The following is an 18,891-nucleotide window of genomic DNA, read 5'->3' on the forward strand; positions in this document are numbered from 1 at the left end:
TTCTTTCAGCTAATTTCCGCTTGTCCATTTAGACTAAAGGAGCCATACTTCTTGTTGAGTATGGAGGGTCTGATTCAGATTAGATTTTACACCAGGTTCTAATCCTGGTTTGCCTACCTTTTGCTTTCCCTCTTCAGCCATCTGGGACCCAGAAGGCAGAAGGAACAGGAGCAGTATTGCCCAAGGAGTGCCCTTCTGTAGAGGGCTGAGGTGGGGGAAACTGTGAGCATCACTGGGAGAAAGCAATAGTAGTCTTTGCTAGGCAAGTGTTCTACCACTTGAGCCACATATCCCTTTTGCTTTTTATTTGTGTCAGATATGAGGCTTGAACTCAGGGTCTGGGCTCTTTTGGCTTAAGGCTAGGGCTCTACCACTTTGAGTCACACCCCCATTTTTCAATTCACCATTGCTGATGAACTGAAGAGAAAGTCTCCCTGACTTTTCTACCTGGGGTGGCTTTGAACTGCAATCCTCTACATCCCCTAAATAGGGTCACTGGTATGAGCCATGGACACCTGGCTTATTGGCTCATATTATTAATAAAGTTATCCACCGTGGAAAAAGGTGGCTGGAGAGAACCTAAATCTGGTGCCTTGCATATGATGAGTCCAATGACAAACTGTCCCTGTCCACAAACCCTCTTTCCCCAATCCCTGTACACTATTCACAGCCCAGTTTTCCATTTCCAAGAAAAAGAAGGGGGAGAAATAAAATCTCCACTTCTCAATCTGATGCTTAGTGCTGTTTCCAATTTCAACATGATTTGGAGGGAAGGATAATTGTTTTCTCTGTAAGCCTTGAGGCTCTATGAGCTGCAGCTTTTCTCAGAACCATCTGAAGCTGGCAGCAAGACCTGCAGCCTGGTCTGTGAGACAGGATGCCCAGGAATTATTCATTCTGGTGGTAGCCTTGAGCAGTGTAGAGGGAAGATCTTGCCACGCACTCTTCACTGTACCAGACTGGCCACCTACACACATCTGCCCACGAGAGATCATGCATGCCCTGGACAATGTTCCTAATGTCTGCACAAATAGTTCCTTTCTCCCTCACCAAGTCTGTCTCCAAAGGAAGCTTTGAAACATTGCTAGGAACTATTCCTTGACCTGGTAGATGATCTTTGTATTAATTCATGTTTTCTACCTTTCTTTTTTTTCTAGCTAAACTACTATGACTCTATGAAAGCCATCATTTCCAGCTCCAACCACGAGCCCACAGCTCTAGTAATAGGTACTGTGTGGACCTTGCTCTCTTTCTGGGGTCCTCCAACGTTACAGTTTCTGCATTGCAGGAGGCATCACACACTGTTAGTGTCCTGGGAGGGTTCAAAGATGGACATCACATCTGCTTAGTTTGGCTCTAGTCTTCCAAGTCTACTATGAGCCAGCTAGAGAGAGACAGACAGAGACAGAGCTACAGAGACAAAAATATAGATAGAGACAAAGTCAGAGTCAGAGAGAAACAAAGAGACAGAGACAGACAGAGAAATGGGGACAGAGACACAGAGACATAGAGACAGATACAGGATCAGAGAGACAGAGACAGAGAGAGCTCGTGTGATATGTGATTTGAAATGTGAACAAATTCAAAGTCATAGGAGGTTCCATGTTGCATGGACACATGATTTTTCACTGAACAGGAAACAACATAAAGCAGTCTTATGGGGGCATCATGAAATGAAATGTGGGAATTTAAGAATTCAAAGAATATGAGGGGTGAAGTTTTTCCAAACAGAAATATACTCATTACTTGACTTACAAAATGGCAACCCCTCTGTACAACACCTTAATAATAACAATAAATTATATATAGTGGGTCTTGGAGCTTGAACTCGGCCTGGGTGCTGTCCCTTAGCTCTTCAGCACAAGGCTACTGTCCTACCCTTGAGCCAAGCCCCACTTTGTGTTTTCTAGAGGTTAATTGGAGATAAGAGTCTCAGATCCTTTAATGCCCAGGCTGGCTTTGAACCTTGATCCTCAGATCAGCTTCCTGAGTAGCTAGGATTACAGGCATGAACCACCACACCTGACTTAAAATTCTATATTTTAAGAAAACATGAAGATCCAACACTTAGAAAGTTCAGGAGCTGCACTTAGAGCCAGTGAATCTCAAGAAAGACCAAGAGAGAGCTCAGCTTCCAATTTACTCTTCAATCTTAAGGATGCCCCCAAGGTTTTCCTCACTTATTGAGACCATGGCAGAATGCCACAGACTGGGTAACTTATAAAGGCAAAGTGTATTAGATACATGATTCTGAAAGATGGGAAGTTCACGACAGCTTCTAGAAAGGGCTTTCATGCTGCCTTGCTTGGGGTCAGAAGAGTTCGCTTTTATAACAAAACCACTGCTGTTAGGACCAACCCCTCCCAGCCAAGCACTGGTAGCTCCCTCCTGAAATCATAACCACGCAGAAGGTAAGATCTGGAGGATCAAGGTAAAAGGCAAGCCTGTACAGAATCAGCCTCTCGATTCTATTTCTTAAAAATGAGCAAGTGCTAGGCTATAGGCTAATGAAATAGGAGCATGCCGGCTAAACAAGCAGGGCCAGGAAGTATGAAGCCCAGTGTTCAAACTCTGGCGCAAAGAACTAGCCTCTCCCAAGAAAACAATGAACTAAACACCTTTGTTAAGACAAGTCTCACTCTTTTTCTTTCATGTGCAAGGATTTGAATTCAGGGCTTTGTACTTGCTAAGCAAACTTCAACCACTTTAACCATCCTTGCAGCCTTTTCTTTTTTCCTCTTTATTTTCTTTGCTTTCGTTATTTTTTAGATAGGGCCTTACATTTTTGTGCAGGGAAAGCCGTACTCAGACCACAATCCTCCTGCATGTGGCCTGCCATGTATATGGAATCATAGACAGGTAACACAACACCTGACTCATCGCTTGAGCTTTTTTTCCCCTAGTTGGCTTTGATCTTTCCTATCTCTTCCTCCCTGATAACTGGGATTATAGGCAGGAGCCACTATGCCCAGTGTAAGGTTCTAACACACACATTTTATGAGGGACACATTCAGACCATAGTCTTCAGTGAGCAACTATGACTACGAATAGATTTGATCAAGCTGAACTCAGGTCAATGGAGTGAGTGGATGGTTCTATGTGATGCAATGTGAGGGAGGCCTTGGTTTGGGTGAAACTGAGGATTGAGGATTTAACATCTGGGCCTTGGATATGCTTTAAGAGATCAGACAGTCCAAATTTGAGCCAAAAATCCACTGTTTTTTTTTTTTTATTATTTTTTGATAGACTATTCCCCAGATTCCAGCTTATATTCTAAAACAGAAGCAGCCTCAGGCTGGCCCTGGAGATTCCTAACTAGAATATTTCCTTAAGATGAAGTTCCATCTTAAGTCTCTTGCACATAGTATTTTATGTCCTTAAACTATCCGTGGTTCATACCCCACCAATCCCACTATTTTTCTGCCTCACAGAGTAGGTATAGCCCTGCTCAGATCTTTTCTTTTACCACACAGTGACAGAAATCCAACTGAAATCCAACTGAAAACTGAGTTAAGTCAAAGAGAGTGTTTGGGGTGTCTCATGTAAAACAAGAAGGGCAAGCTAGCAAACCAGCCCCACACTGGGGAATGCTGGGAGGTGAGTGTATCTTCATCAATGGCTTCCTCCACTGGTGAGTTCATGTTGTATGGGTTATTAGGACACAGGATCTGAATGGAAGGATCTTGTTTTGGCCAGGATTCCTGCCTCTCTGCTTCCTGGCTGACACTCAGTGAGCTGCTTTCCTCCCCACGCTCCTCCCCCCCCCCCAACACACACACTATGATGTTTCTCTCTTGGAACAGAAGTAAAAGCAATGGAACCCAACGAGCCACTAAAACAGTAGTCAAACTAAGTCCTTTTCTAAGCCAGGTGCTAGTGGCTTACAGCTGCAATCCAGCTACTCAGGGGGCTAAGATCTGAGGGTCAAGGCTCAAAGTCAGCTCAGGCAGAAAAGTCCATAAGACTCTTAGCCCCAATAAACCTCTAAAATCTAAAGCTGTGGCTCAAGTGTAATGCGTTAGTTTTGAACAACAACAACAAAAACTAATAGACAAGACTTGGTCCTGAGTTCAAGTCCCAGAAACACACACACACACACACACACACACACACACACACACACACACCTTTCTCCCTTAAGTCCTTAAGTTACTTCATATATGTTGTCCCAGCCCAGTCAGAAGAGCCAGACAGTGCCCATCACGTTTCATGCTTCCTAATAGCACAGACAGAAGGGGAGATTTACTGATGACAGAAGGCGGTAAAGAAGGACTTCTTCACAAATCACAAAATGCAGAAAGGAGGGCCCAGCACAGGAACCACAGCATGGTTTGGATCCAAATTATCCTCTAAAAGTTTCTGTGCCACAGGCTTGGTCCCCAGTGAAGCAGTTTTCCAAGGTGGGATCCTTGGGAGGAGTTTTGATCATGAGGGCTCTGACCCATTATGGGGATTAATTCCTTGATGGGTTTATAGCTTCATGGGTTATTTGGAGCTGGGGGAAATGTTAGGAGGTGAGATCTCATTGGAGGTGGGAAAACAGGAGGTGAGACCTCATTGGAGGAAGTAGGTCACCTGGTGTGTGGCCTTGGAGGATTCATTTTGTCCCTGCTGTTTCCTCTTTCTCTCTTTGCCCCACAGAAATCCCCCAACTCCCACAGCCCAGAAACAGTGCAGTGAAACCTCTAAACCATGGCCCACACCTCTTTTAAGTGGATTGTTTCAGCTGACCAATGCAGAAGCTCTATCCTCACACTGTAGAATCATCAGAATGGATAAGAATTTCATTTTCTGGAATAGTGAGGCTTAACATCAAGGTCTCATGCTTATTTACCTCAGGCTTGCTTAGCTGATGCCTTCCTACTTGAGCTGCCACCAGCCCAGCTTTCTGCTGATTATTCTGGAGATGGAGTCTCACAAATTCTTCTTCCCAAGCTGGCCACAAATCTTGATCCTCTGTATCTCAGTCTCCTTCATAGCTAGGTATACAGATGAGACCCATCTGTGCCCAGCTTAATGTTAATGTTTAATACCTTGAGTACCTTCTTAACACTTTATGCTTACTTCATTAAATTTCATAATTACTTTGTGCAGTTCTTGAGAATGTGTTAGAAACCCCATCCAATTAATCAACATCACTCAGTCAAATCTAATTTTCAAGTCCATCATGACGGTATTTGCTTCTATGGGTTTGACATTTAGCAATATAAAGCAAGCACAGATTCTTCAGTGGTTCTCCATTTAAGGTACCCATTGGAACAACCTGTGGGACTTTACAAACTCTGGTTACCTGAATGTTAGCTTCAGAGAGTTTTACTTAATTGTTCAGAGATAAAGCTTGGATCTTGCCACTTTTAAAGGCCCCCACAGTGATTGGATAGGGACACAGTGATTAGACAGGAACACAGGATCCTGTTAGGGCATCTGCCTTGCTCAGATGCTCTGTAGTAGCTTTGATTTGCAGCCAAGATGAGAAGCCAGTCACAGGCACTACCCTACTGGACTAGAACAGTGGTAAGAGAAGGTGTGGATTGTACATATCTCCATTTTACAGACGAAGATATAGCCATGGTAGGTTTGCTGAGCAGGTTCCTTAGCTGGGTAAGTTGTAACTGAATCTGGATTTTAGTCCTACCAACTTCAAAGCAGTGGACCACCTGACATGGTTGAGCATGGGTTGATAAAACCCTCTATATCTAGGATCTAGACCTAGGTAAAAATCCTAGGTCTAGATCTACTCTCGGACAGTCTAGATCCATAGCTCTACTTCTGGGTCAGTGCAGGAGGGGAGGTTGGTGAATAATTGGGTATAAGAGGCCAGGGCTGGATATACTAAAGCTACTAGCACAATGATATTTGTTGCATCACTGTTTACCATAGCTAAGAGATGGAACCAACCCAGATGCCCCTCAGTAGATGAATGGATCTTATACACAATGGAATTCTATGCTGCCATCAGAAAGTATGACATCACCCTATTTGTAAGGAAATGAAGACTTGGAAAAAATCATATTAAGTGAAGTAAACCAGATTCAAAGGAACATAGATAGGCTCAATGGTTTCCTTTATTTGTAATAATTAGTACACACCTAGGACTCTCCTAGCAGAGGATTGTAATAGCTCAAAACCTATGTACATAAGGTCATATAGGATGAGACTAAATGAAATGAGCTCTAGGACATGGAAACAAGAGCTTTATCTTGTGTGATTGTTGTTCTTAATGTGCTATGTTATTTCTCTTCTCTTTTTTTGCCCTTATGGTTAATCTCATATTGGTACTGTCTCTGACTTTGTTACCTGGTATATTGTACCTTGTTTATTTGAAAGAGGGAAGGGAAGTGGAGAAACAAGATGATTGGGAGGGGGTGGGGGAAGGGAAAGGGAGACAAAAACATGAGAAGGGGTATCAATGTGCATTACCTGACAAATGTAACATTACCCCAACAAATGGAGTCCAAGACTGGTAGGAAATGAGCCACCAGCTCTGAGCATAAGGAACTTTCTGACCTTGAAACAGAACAAGTGTTTGGGCCCAAAGGAAAAATGCGATCACTGCCTCTTGGTTATTGAAGAGGTTGAAATTGCCACTATAATTGGCCTGAGCTGCTGCTACCTGGTGAGCTCTGACTGAGCTTCCTGCAAACTTCAGGAGGTTTGAAAAGGAGCCAATGAAGAATCCCAAAACAGACATGCCTGTGTACTGGCTGCCAGGCCCACATGTCAGGCAGGAAAAAGAAATGTGAAGTCTAGAGTTGTGGGCAGGCATGAGCCATGTTGATGCAGCCTGGTCCAGGATGGACCACATGTGCAACAGTGGCTGGACCTGAAAATTTCCTAGTCCCTGGAGATGCCATAGCTGTGCCATGATGGAGCTGTTGTCATGGAGCAGTTGTCATTTGCTGCAGTGATGGTACTGCCGTTATGGAGCTGTGGTAATGGAGCTGGCTTGATGATGAAGCTATAATGAGGTTGGCGAGATGAAGCTGTGGTATTGCAACCATTGCCATGGAACTGCAGTGATGGAGCTCTTCATGACAGAGCTGCCTTGAGGGACCTGTCATGATGAAGCTGTCATGGACTGTCATTTAGCTGCCATGATGAAGCAGTTATCATGTAGCTGTCACGGTGTACCTTTGGTGAAGCTGTCATGTAGCTGTCATGAGGGAACAGGTGCCAGGTGGCTGCAGTGATGGAGCTGTCATGATGGAGCTTTCGTGATGGCGATGTGAACAACTTCCAGCACTATGTTATATGAAAGAGAGAGCATGCCAGGACACGTAACCAGCACATCATTCCTGGGCATGAGAGGAAGGCTTCCATGTTTATTAGACTTCATTCCATTGTTGTTTTTAGCATAAACTCCTCTTCTATAAAATATTTACCTTCAATGGTGTACACCTTTTACTAGAAACTGCCCCCCTACATCTCTGTGACTTCAAGATGTCACATGGAGCACTTGACCTCCCTGTGATGTTGCAAGGAAATCTCCAAGGACATAGTTCTAAAGAGCACGTTGTTGTTAAGCAGCATGTATCTTCTACCTGCCAGTGGCCCTCTTTGTCACCTCCTCCCTGCCCCACCCCCCATCCCACCCTGGACTTTAGGATTGGCTGTCTGCTAGAAGCTGGTGGTTCATGCCTGAAAACCTTAGGGAGCTAAGAACTGAGGATCATGGTTCAAAGCCAGCCTAGGAAGAAAAATTCATAAGATTCTTATCTCCAATTAACTATCAAAAATTGGAAGTGGAGGTGTGGCTTGAGTGGTAGAGCACCAGCCTTGAGGGAAAAGGCTAAGTCAAAGTATGAGGCCCTGAGTTCAAGCCCCAATAGTAGCACAAAAGTGGTGGAGGTGGTTAGAGGGTATTTGTTAGATAAAGTTCACCAAGCAAGGTATCTAAAAACCATATTAAGACCCTTTGCAATTGCTCATTAGTCATCACACATGTAGGTATGCCAAGTATATTTGCAATTTCTTTTATGATAACTTCTAATAGAACTGGGTTTGGGCCTTTTGAAATCTCCAGAAAGGCTGAAATCTGAGTTTCCCCTTCTTTATCTTTCAAAGTCTAATTCCACTTGGCACAAAATGTCATGGAAAATCAATAATTCCTATGCCAAAGTCACAACCTCCTATGAAATACCATCTTGATTCTTTCGTCATAGCAATCTTTCCGAAGGCCCTTTCCAGCTCTCTGATTCATAGCCTGAAAACTCACATCATCTTCCAAAGAAAGCTTCCTTTAGAAATTTCTGATTTTCTGGCATTTAAATCATCAAAGGGTTAAAGAGAAATGGGTAGTGGTTAAGTTTCTTGAGCACCTTCATTAGACTTTCTTGGAACTGAGATATTTAGTTCTCTAGAATACTAATGCGTTTGAATTCTAAGAAATTGAGATTTAACTCTTGGAGGCTGAAGTAGCTCAAAATTCAGTATTTGTTTGGGCAAATAAAAAGCAGTGCCTTCAGGGAAAGGAACAGGAAGTTCTAGCCCTGGTTCACCTCCTAACAGATCTGTGATGCTGGGGTCCTGTTTTCCTTCAAGTTCAGTTAGAAGCTATGGTTTGGGTGTGATTTGAGTGTGTCTTATAAGGACTCAGGTACTGAAGACTTGGTCCCCAATATTCTGGTGTTCGGAGACCTGGGATCCTGTGAAGAGGGGCCTTATGGAAGGTGGTTAGGTGACTGGGGTGATGACCTTGGAAGAGATTAATGTAGTTCTCATAGGACCCTGATCAGTTCCTAGGAGTAAGTTGTTATATGAAGGGTAGGACTGGCCCCTCCCCATTCTCTTGTTTCTAGACACGATCTCTCACATGTGATCTCACATGACCTCCCCCCGGGATGCCCTTCATCAGGCTGTGACATCCTCTTAGAATGGAACAAATGGGCTGCCTCATCTTGGGCTCTCAGTCTGTAAAGCTGTGAGCTATGGTAACCTGTTTACTTCTTAAGTACATAGACTTAGGTGTTCTGTCTCAGTTACAGAAAACAGAAAGTTGACAGAAGCTCTAAGGACCTCTCCAGTTCATATTCACCAAGACCCCATTCTGCTGAAAGAAGCCTGTCTATCTTTCCTCCTTCCTCTATCAAGAAAAGGGAGGCCAGTAAAATTACTTACAGCTCCAAACTGCTGTAATTTCATCAAATAAATATTACTTAAGTATTAGGTATCCATGTTGTTGCAAAGATGAGCCCCCAAGTCAACATTATTGTTCTTGTGAGTTTCATTGACTTCCATCTCCAATTAACCAGCAAAAAGGTGCAAGTGGAGGTGTGGTTCAAGTGGTAGAGTGTTGGCTACAAACAAGCTGAGCAAAACCATGAGGCCCTGAGTTCAAGCCCCACTACTGGCACTCACAAAGAAAAGATTCTTCTTTACATTCTTTTTGACTCCAAAACTTGCCTTGTGGTCATCCACTTATTTCCTGTTCTCCTTTTGCACTTATCCTGAGCAAGGAAAGCTATAACTAAAAATATGAAGGCCTATAGACTTCTGAAGTTCAAAGTTCCTTTTAGCACTTTTTTTATCTAGCCAAGAGTCTCTCAATTCTTATATGTGTGTGTTCATGCGCATGCCAGTGTTGGACTTGAACTCAGAGCTTTATGTCCTCCCTTAGCCTTTTCTGCTCTAAGCTGGAGCTCTGTTTGAGCTGCATCTCCACTTCTGGCTTTTTGCTGCTTAATGAGAGACATGTGTCTCATGTACTTTCCTGCCCAGGCTGGCTTTGAACCATGATCCTTAAATCTCAGCCTTCTGAGTAGTTAGGCATGAACCACTAGTGCCTGGCTATTCTTGCTTCATTTATTGTAATTCATGCATAATAAGCAAGGGGATATTATATTGGTTAAGGTTACGGGGAAACCAAAGCTAGGCTTTGAGCGTCCTGTGTTTTATGGGTTGACTTTGTGACCACAGATCCATGGGCCTGGAATCTGGGGCAGTAAAGAGGGATACATTACAGGAACAAATGGGCAAGAGAAGTCCCCGTGTCTAACTTGAAGAGTTAGAGTGACAGTCTGATCTTCAGGGGAGGTTGTACTCGCCTTGCTATCAACCCCATGGTATACTCTTAGCTCATATATATGTCGCTATCCTGTGGGCTGTGCCACACTGGCCTGCCAGGACCCCAGTTCCTGAAGATTTGCCTGCTAGTTAGTGTGCCTTGAAGCTGCTTTAGGTTTCCATGGCAATTACTTAAACTTTTCATCATCCTTCCTTCAGACCTTGGAGAAGCGCTATGCTCTCTGTTTCCATGACAACCATGTAAACGCGTATCTCTGTCTGGCTCTGTTGAAATGGAAGCCCTAGAGACTGTGCAAATGAACTAGCTGATCTCTCTTACTTGAAAACAATAAAATAAAAATGAAGTGATCTTCCTTCTTAGAAGTTTGGGGTCACAGGAAAGGTGAACATGTCAAACTGTTCTCTGAGGTGCGTGTGCTGTTCTGTTTTGTTTTTCATTCTTAGTTTTGATACTTAAAGTGCTCACCCAGATTCCTGAGCTCACTCTGTCATCTTGTGTAATTATCTAGCTGCCTTACCCTCTGCTTGGCAGCAGCAGATTTGCAGATTCAAGGCTGCTTACCTTCCCACTGAGTGACTAGTCAGCCACTCTACCCAGCATGGCCTTTCCACTGTAGAAAGATGAGCAGAGTTACCAGCTCCATTCGCCAGCCACAAATGGGATAAAGGTGGCTCAGGATATGGATTACAGCCCTTAGCTAATGTGGAAATTCCATCCTAGTCATTCAGAAAGGACTCTACACTCTCTAGCTGGATTCATAGAAAAGAGTTATAGAATGGAGCTCCTGGCTCATGCCTGTGACCTTAGCTAGTCAGGAGACTGAGATCTATGAATTGTGGTTTAAAGCCAGTCCTGGAAGGAAAGTCCTTGAATTCTTTTTATCTCTAATTAACCACCAAAGAGCCAGAAATGGAGCTGTAGCTCAAGTGGTAGGGTAATAACCTTGAGGGGAAAAAAAATCTATGCTAGAGTGTGAAGCCCTGCCTCCCTCCCAAAACAATAAAAGAAAACCTGGGCTTTTTTCCTGTGAATATTTTTAGGGTGCACTATGGGAACAAAAAATGTCAAGCAAAAGATGAAAGAGATGATGCATGCTGGAAAAGATGTCAAGACCAGGGAAGGCCCACCATCTCCTGTTTTGCCTCAGAAACGAGCAGAAGGGGATCAAACAGTTTTCCACATCTATAAAGGAGTCAAAGTGTTTTCATTCTGCAAGAGAAAGAACCTGCTGCTGACGGGTGGCATGGATCGAATCATTCGAGTCTGGAATCCCTACATGCCTGGGTAAGATGGCTTTCTCCAGCCAATGGTAGCAATGATATACCAAGATTATTAAAAGTAGAACTGGAGATCCAGTAATGGGAGAATAATCCCTATCCAAAAATTAATCTCCCCTACATACTGCCTAAGAAACTTTGGCTTGTGGCCTTTGAACATTCGTTCATTGAGCTTTATTACACCTCGTTTCAACTGTTATTTTCCTTACTGAACCATAAGCACTACAGAGTTAAGGATTTGGGTATATAATCAATGTACTTTTAGGTACTTCCATCAGGTGGCCCCAGGTGCACATTCAGGGGGTTGTTTAGCATCATTCAATTAACAATGCTCTCATTCCTGAAATATAGCAGCATTCACAGAAAAGGGAAGGCTTCTTTTCTTTTCTTTTCTTTTCTTTTCTTTTCTTTTCTTTTCTTTTCTTTGTGCCTATCATGAGGCTTGGATTCAGGGCCTGAGCACTATCTCTGAGCTTTTTTGCTCACGGCCAGTGTTCTACAAGCCGCAGCTCTGCTTCCAGTATAATTTTGGTAGTTTATTGTAGTTTTATGGAGATAGGAGTCTCACAGACTTACCTTTCCAGGTTGGCTTTGAATTGCAGTCCTCAGATCTCAGCCTACTAAGTGACCAGGATTACAGGCAAGCGCCATCAGTACTCAGTAAAGGATCATTTCTTGATGCAAGAAAAGCCTGGGATTTGGGTAGCAAAGTAGCAAATAGCCTTGCCATTTGTGTATGGTCAGACTTTGAAATCAGCCACATACGTTTCATGATGGGCCCCGCTGAGGAGATGTTCTAGAGTACTTCCTTGATAATAACAACCATTTTACTGAGCACCTACTTTGTTCTTGGATCCTTACAACACATATATTACAATATCTCTGATCCTCATGTCAGGCTCACTTACAAGCAATAATGTAGCTGGAGCACTGAGAAATTGAGTGGCTTCCTAGAGATCATGGAAGAGAGGGGTTGGAAGGCAGCTTCATCATATCTACCACAATGTGCCAAAGAGGGGAGGAGAAGGAGGAACGAGAGTTCATTCTCCTATTTTGGAGTGGGGAATAGGTAGGGCAGGAGCCATGTGCAATGCATGGCATAGTACTCCTGGCATAGTACTCGTGGAGATGCACAAGGTGAGCCTGGGTCTCTTAGGGATGCAAGAGTTAGTGGGATGGTACAGACTCCTGGGCTCTGATTGCTGTTCTCCCATTGCCTAGCCAAGAGCAATCTGATCAGGAGCTGCAGCCTCAGTTTCTCCATACATATTGGTGACGAGAATGACCTCCTCCTGAATTGGGTAGCAATTCAGAATTAAAAACAAAATAATCCACCTGACACACTCAGCACAGTGTCAGATACCTAATAAGGAGACAATTATCTTCTACCCACATCTAGTCCTTTAGATTGTCTAGTAACGGAGAACAATCTTCTCTACTCCTGGTTATAAAAAGGCTGCACCTCCTCTGGCTGCCTCCTCATTCTCCCACACCCAGCCCTGAGCTCCTGCAAGGTTCCTGGGATTCATTCCTTCATATAAGCTTCTGGAGGGAACAGCAATGTTTGACTAGAAATGTACTCTCTTCCTTACGTATGTAACTGCAACCTCTCTCTGTACCTCACCTTGACAATAAAATTCAATTTTTTAAAAAAGCAACAACTACAACAAATCAAAGTCCAGGTTTCCGTGCTGTTCACTCTATCTGCACAAAAATGGTGAAGTGCTCACCATTCCAGCCCCAGCTTGGGCTCTTGCTGGAGTCCTCTTACACGGATATCACCAGAAGTCAGAGAAAGCCCAAGGCTCTACTGTAATAATGGGCGTATCACACAAGCTATCTGCATGTGAATCCAAAACAGAACCCTCCATGCTGAACAGAACTGCCAGATCTGGGCCACGTTGTATTTTGCATTCTCAGATTCAGCAAACCAACCTACATTCATGCTCATCTGCTCCTTTTCCATTCTAGAAAGCCAACAGGTATGCTGAGAAGCCACACGGCCCCCGTGAGCTACATCCATGTCGCCTCAGAAGATAGCAAAATCTTTTCCATGTCCATCGACAACGCTGTCAAGGTCTCTCTCTCCTTTTGCATTTCACGCATGCCTTCTCTAGGCCAGAGAGGTACACTTCTCCCTGCACACCCTTGCTCTTGACAGTGGGAGGGGTCTCTCCCCACGTGGTGCACTTGTGTGTGCATTTCTCTGGAAGAAGAGCTTTGCAGACAAGTGAACGCTTAGGGCCTTCTCCATGCATGGTGTTTTGTGTGGGCTGAGTGGACCTTCCAGCATTCAGGCGCCTGCAGGCACACGTGCCAAATACAGCCTGGTACAAACCTCCCCTTTATTGTAGGGTAGAGAAGGGGAGTTAGGGAGGGAAAGCTGAGGGAGCCAAGAACACTAGTGGTATCAGTAATAATACCTGATTTGGGGAAGGGGGGGCATGTGTGCTGTGTGCATGCACATTGGTATTGGAGCTTGAACTTGAGGCCTCTCAAAATTGGCATGCCATACCTCCATTTCTTGCCTTTTAGTGATTAATTGGAGATACAGGTCTCGTGGACTCTTCTGTCCAAGCTTGATTTTGAACCATAATCCTCAAATCTTAGCCTCCTGAGTATCTAGGATCGCAAGAGTAAGCCACCAGTACCTGGTCTTTAAGATTTCTTATTTTAACCATGTGAGCCCTTTCTGAAATGCTATAAACATGAGGTGGAGGAAATGACACTACTGCTTCATTTTGCTTGCCTTATTGCCTATCTTTATACCCAGACCTCTATCTACCTTTAAAATTTAGTTCTCCCATGCTTTGTGCCATACAATCTTTTTGCTTTTTGATGACACCAGGGATTTGAACTCAGAGCCCAGGGCTCACTAGGCAGGCTCTCTACCACTTGCACTGTGTCCCCAGCCCTGCAGTGCATTCTGATTTTACACAGAAAAGAAGTTTCACTGGTTATATCCTTTATCCATCCTTCTGATCACCTTTATCCATGAACAGGACAAGTTTTCACCCACTGTCCACCTTCTCTGTTAGACTGTGCTTGGAGCAGAGAGAGGAATTGCAAGCAAATCAGCAGGAAGTGGGAATGGCAGGGAGAGACCAATATCATACCAGCTTGCTAAACACCTCAGCACATGAATGACTGAGGGATGGGGTGGGTTGAATTGGGCCCCCTCTTCCACATTTATCTATTGAAGTTTAACCCTCAGTGCCTAGAACTTGGCACTATTGAGAAACAGGGCCTTTAAAGAAGAAAGATTATCCAGTTGGCTCTGATGCGATTTGGTTAAAAACCCATGCAAAATCACAAGTCAAACCTAAACTGAGGAGTGAGCATGTGAAGTCACAGTTAAGAACTGAAAAACAAACACGTGGCCATCTGACAGCCAAGGAACAGCCCCATCCGAAAAAAAATAATCTATTCTACTGCTTCCTTGATCATTGGCTGGGAGAAAATAGTTTTCCCATTAGTTAAGCTACCCATGGATAGGGTGTTGAACAAACCTAGAAACTGATGCAGTAGATTTGCCTCCACTGTGATCCCAGGAATGATCCAGGCCTGGACCATGCATTCCATCTACAGATGTACCATGTGCTTACCGCGTGCTTGCCACGTGCCAAGAGTGGTCCAGGTTCAAAGACGAGGAAACCAGTAGAAGTCTGTGTTTTCATGGAGGTGATGATCCAGAGGCGGAAGTCATATAGAAAATTACAAAATAAAGGTCTAGCAAATACACTCTATGGTGATAGGTGCTACTGAGAATTGTAAGGCAGAAAGTAGAGAAAGACCAGATTGAACACTATGAAATTTTAAGGAAGGAAGTAGAGCTGAACCTTATGGAAATTTATGTTGTGTTTCCTACAAGTTGGTTTAGGAATGACCACACTAAGATGACATTTAAGAAAAACAAATCTGGGCCAGGAGTTTGGCCTAGTGGCCGAGTGCTTGTCTAGCATGCACAAAGACCTGGGCTTAATTCCTCAGTACCACATATATAGAAAAAAAGCCAGAAGTGGTGCTGAGGCTCAAGTGGTAGAGCTCTAGCCTTGAGAAAGTCCAGGGACAGTGCTCAGGCCCTGGGCTCAAGCCCAGGACTGGCAAAAAAAAAAAAAGAAAAAGAAAAGAAAAACAAATCCGAAAGAAATGAAGGGCATGACCATGCATTTATATACAAAATGAAGAGAGAGAGAGAGAGAGAGAGAGAGAGAGAGAGAGAGAGAGAGAGAGAGAGAGAGAGAGAGAGAGAGAGAGAGAGAGAGGGAGGGAGGGAGGGAGGGAGGGAGGGAGGGAGGGAAAGGAAAGCATGAGGGAGGAGAATTGTGGAAGGCCTTGCAGGCATTCATAAGGGTTTTCATGAGTTGTCAGGTGTTTGTTACTTGAAGTTGTGGTGCACAGGCGTGGTATGACAGGACTTCCTCCATTTTTACAAGGTTTTGAGTAGATCATAGAGGCTCAGGGCTGACAGAGGGAAAATAGTCTGGAAGTTTCCACAGCAGCCTGTTTGAGGCTGCAGTGCTGACATACAGATCAACAACCCCTTCTTCACAATTCCACAATTAGTGGAGGCCCTAACACCTGGATTTCTTTTCATATGTTTGGGCCAGTTTTACTTGGCAACAGAATATAACCTGGACTCCTTGAGTTGATTTGGGTGTTTTGATCTCACTTGGACTTTGTCCCAGACATTCGCTCCAGAAATTTATCTGTTTATGGGGGTCTGCCAAAGAGTCCATTGGGGATGTTATGTCTCATGTGTCCATCCAAAATTCAAATCATTTGAATTTCACAATATACCTAGTCCAAAAAGTTTGAATTCCACAACACAAAAAGTAACTGAAAGGAGAAACAAAAGGATTTGGTGGTATAGAAGAGAAAGTTCTAAAAGTAAGAGAGGAAACACAAACACATGACATATTTAAACCTATGGGCTACATTTAAGACAATTCTTACAGAGACATTTCTGGATTAAAACACTTGCAAAAGGGCTAGGAGTTTGGCCTAGTGGTAGAGTGCCTGCCTAGCATGCACAAATACCCCAGGTTCGATTCTTCAGTAACACATACATAGAAAAAAGCCAGAAGTGGTGCTATTGCTCAAGTGGTAAAGCGCTAGCCTTGAGAAAGTCCAAGGATAGTGCTCAGGCCCTGAGCTCAAGCCCAGGACTGGAAAAAGTAAAACTTGCAAATAAAGATTTTTAAAGCAATAACATAATTTTCCACTTTCCACAATAAGATACCTAAAAAAAAGAAGAGCAAACTAAATCCAAAGCAAGCTAAAGGAAATAAATAATAAAGTTTAGAGATTAAATAAAATAGAAAAACAACAGAAAGAACCAATAGAACTAAAAGTTGGCTCATTATGAGAATATCAACCAAATTGAAAAAGTTTGATCTAGCTTGATAAGTGGAAGGAAAAGAGAAGACTCAAGTTATTAAAAATCAAGAAGGAGAAAGGGAACATTATCACACCTTCAAGAAAACAAAAAATTCTAAGGGAATGCTACAAACAATTGTAATGCCAACAGATTTAGCAACATACAAAAAATTTCTAAAAAGACACAAACTATGAAAAATAACACAAGAAGAAAAAATTATTTATACTTATAATAAATAAAAAATAAAGTGGTGCTATGGTTCAAGTGGTAGAGCACTAGCCTTGAGCTGAAAAGCTCAGGGTCAATGCCCAGGCCCAGAGTTCAAGCCCCACGACCAACAAAAATAAATAAATAAATGTAATTATTCAGAATAAAATTTGAAAAAACAGCCACAAAACCCACCTACTGTTCTATTTGTATGAAATCTTCAGAAGAGTTCAAGCCACAAAGACAGATAAAGGCTTCATAGTTGCCAGAGGTTAGAGTGAGGTACTTATAAGTCTGTTAATTGACACACAATAAAAAAGGGAATCTGTGATATGGAAATTTTATTTCAATAAAGTTATTGCTTAAGGAAGTAGAGAAGAGTCAAATGATGACACCAAGGCTTGGAGTCTGAGCCGAAAACTGAGATAGGGAATATGATGGGTAAAAACCAGGAGCTCAGTTGTAGATGCATTGAACAGAGTTGTTCTGAGTCTAGAGGATTTCAGATTTAAATTTAGGAAGCATTAGCATTTAGATGGAATTTTAAGCCATGGACAGGATGAGATGGAAAGGGAAGGAATAAGGCAATCAACAGAGGAGGGGCACCAAAGCCCTTCAAAGATGGGATGCTGAAGGATTATCCTCAGTGTAGGGGTCCAATATGGCTACGGGATGGGAACGCACCTGCTCCCATCTCTTGGTGAGAATGAGGAGGGTTAGGATATTTTATAGAAAATGTGGTGTCCTGATCATAGTCAGAAGTAGAGCTGGGGCTCAGATTCAATTCAGTCCTCTCAAGTAAATTTGATTCAACTGGGAAGATTTATGGATTTGGGTGTTTGATTTATTTTGGAAATCCAGTTCATCCAATGGCATCATCTAAAGTCACAAAGCTGGAGGCATTTTATGTTTAATGAGCTTGGCTTTCGTTTCAAAACTTGTGGTCCTCTGGTAACCACAATTCTGTATGTGGGAACACGTCTCCAGTCCTATTTGCTTTTCCCAGTGCCTCTCCATTTCCTCCCAATCTAAACTCATGATTACAAGATTAGCATCATGCTGTGATGATTCAGGCGCATTGAATGGCTTCCCAATGTGTATTTAAAAATGAATTGAAATTCCATCATGGAAATATGGTGTGTAAGTTATTTCTGAATATATTATTCCTCTCAAATAAAAACTAATCAAGTAGGAGCCAAACAGCTAGAGCTCTAGCAAGCCTGATCAGTCTTCAGTCTTTGAATTGATTTTTCAGCCCAAATATTTTACTCCTTTAAATCATGGTGACACACAAAACACTCCAGGAGTTTGCTGGGTTTCTGGCATTCTCCGACAACAAATGAAGTGACAGATTCGGATTTCCTTTTTCACTTATTTTCTGTAAATTTAACATTACAAACCACAAAGAAGGCTGCTTAGTCTCCACTAAAATTTGGCTGTAAAGGAAGTTATTTCTTGTAAGGAAGATAGCATGATGTACAGGACAGCATATAAGGCTTGCTATTGTAAGAAATAAGGCCCCGATTCTGGAAGATGGAGAAGGCTCAGGGTGAGTCTATCTGAGACTTTGCCAAGATGCCAGTTTTAGCATTCTAGGGGAAAGTTCGCAGCTAAAGAGTCACACCAAGTAAGCCATAATAGCACAGAGATCTCAACCAGAGAGGAAAAAAAAATAAAGCCCATGCTTCAACTTCTTGTACTTTGATAATTAATTGGAGATAAGAGTCTCACAGAGTTTCTTACCAGTTCAAAGACTACAGGTCCTCAGACCTTAGCTCTCCTGAGTTTCTAGGATTACAGTGCTTCCTGATCACGTTGTTGGAAGCGAGAAACCACAGCCACCTGCTTAAACAAGTGATCAGGAAGGCACTGTAATCCTAGAAACTCAGGAGGCTAAGGTCTGAGGACTGTAGTTTTGAACTGGTAAGAAACTCTGTGAGACTCTTATCTCCAATTAATTATCAAAGTACAAGAAGTGAAGGCATGGCTCAAGTAGTAGAGCA

The 18,891-nt window shown here is 43.0% G+C and overlaps 1 protein-coding gene across 1 annotated transcript in view; it reads left to right on the top strand.

The window, feature by feature from the left end:
• Nucleotides 1-18,891, top strand: part of LOC150057037 (cilia- and flagella-associated protein 337-like) — a 90,568-nt gene that overhangs the window by 37,524 nt on the left and 34,153 nt on the right. The window contains exons 6-8 of the mRNA XM_090341798.1: nt 1,158-1,227; nt 11,065-11,308; nt 13,273-13,378. Coding sequence (XP_090197924.1) covers nt 1,158-1,227; nt 11,065-11,308; nt 13,273-13,378 — 420 coding nt within the window. The remainder of the gene's footprint in view (nt 1-1,157; nt 1,228-11,064; nt 11,309-13,272; nt 13,379-18,891) is intronic.

Source organism: Megascapheus bottae, chromosome 11, assembly GCF_031878675.1.
Source record: "Megascapheus bottae isolate mThoBot1 chromosome 11, mThoBot2.hap1, whole genome shotgun sequence".
NCBI lineage: Eukaryota > Metazoa > Chordata > Mammalia > Rodentia > Geomyidae > Megascapheus > Megascapheus bottae.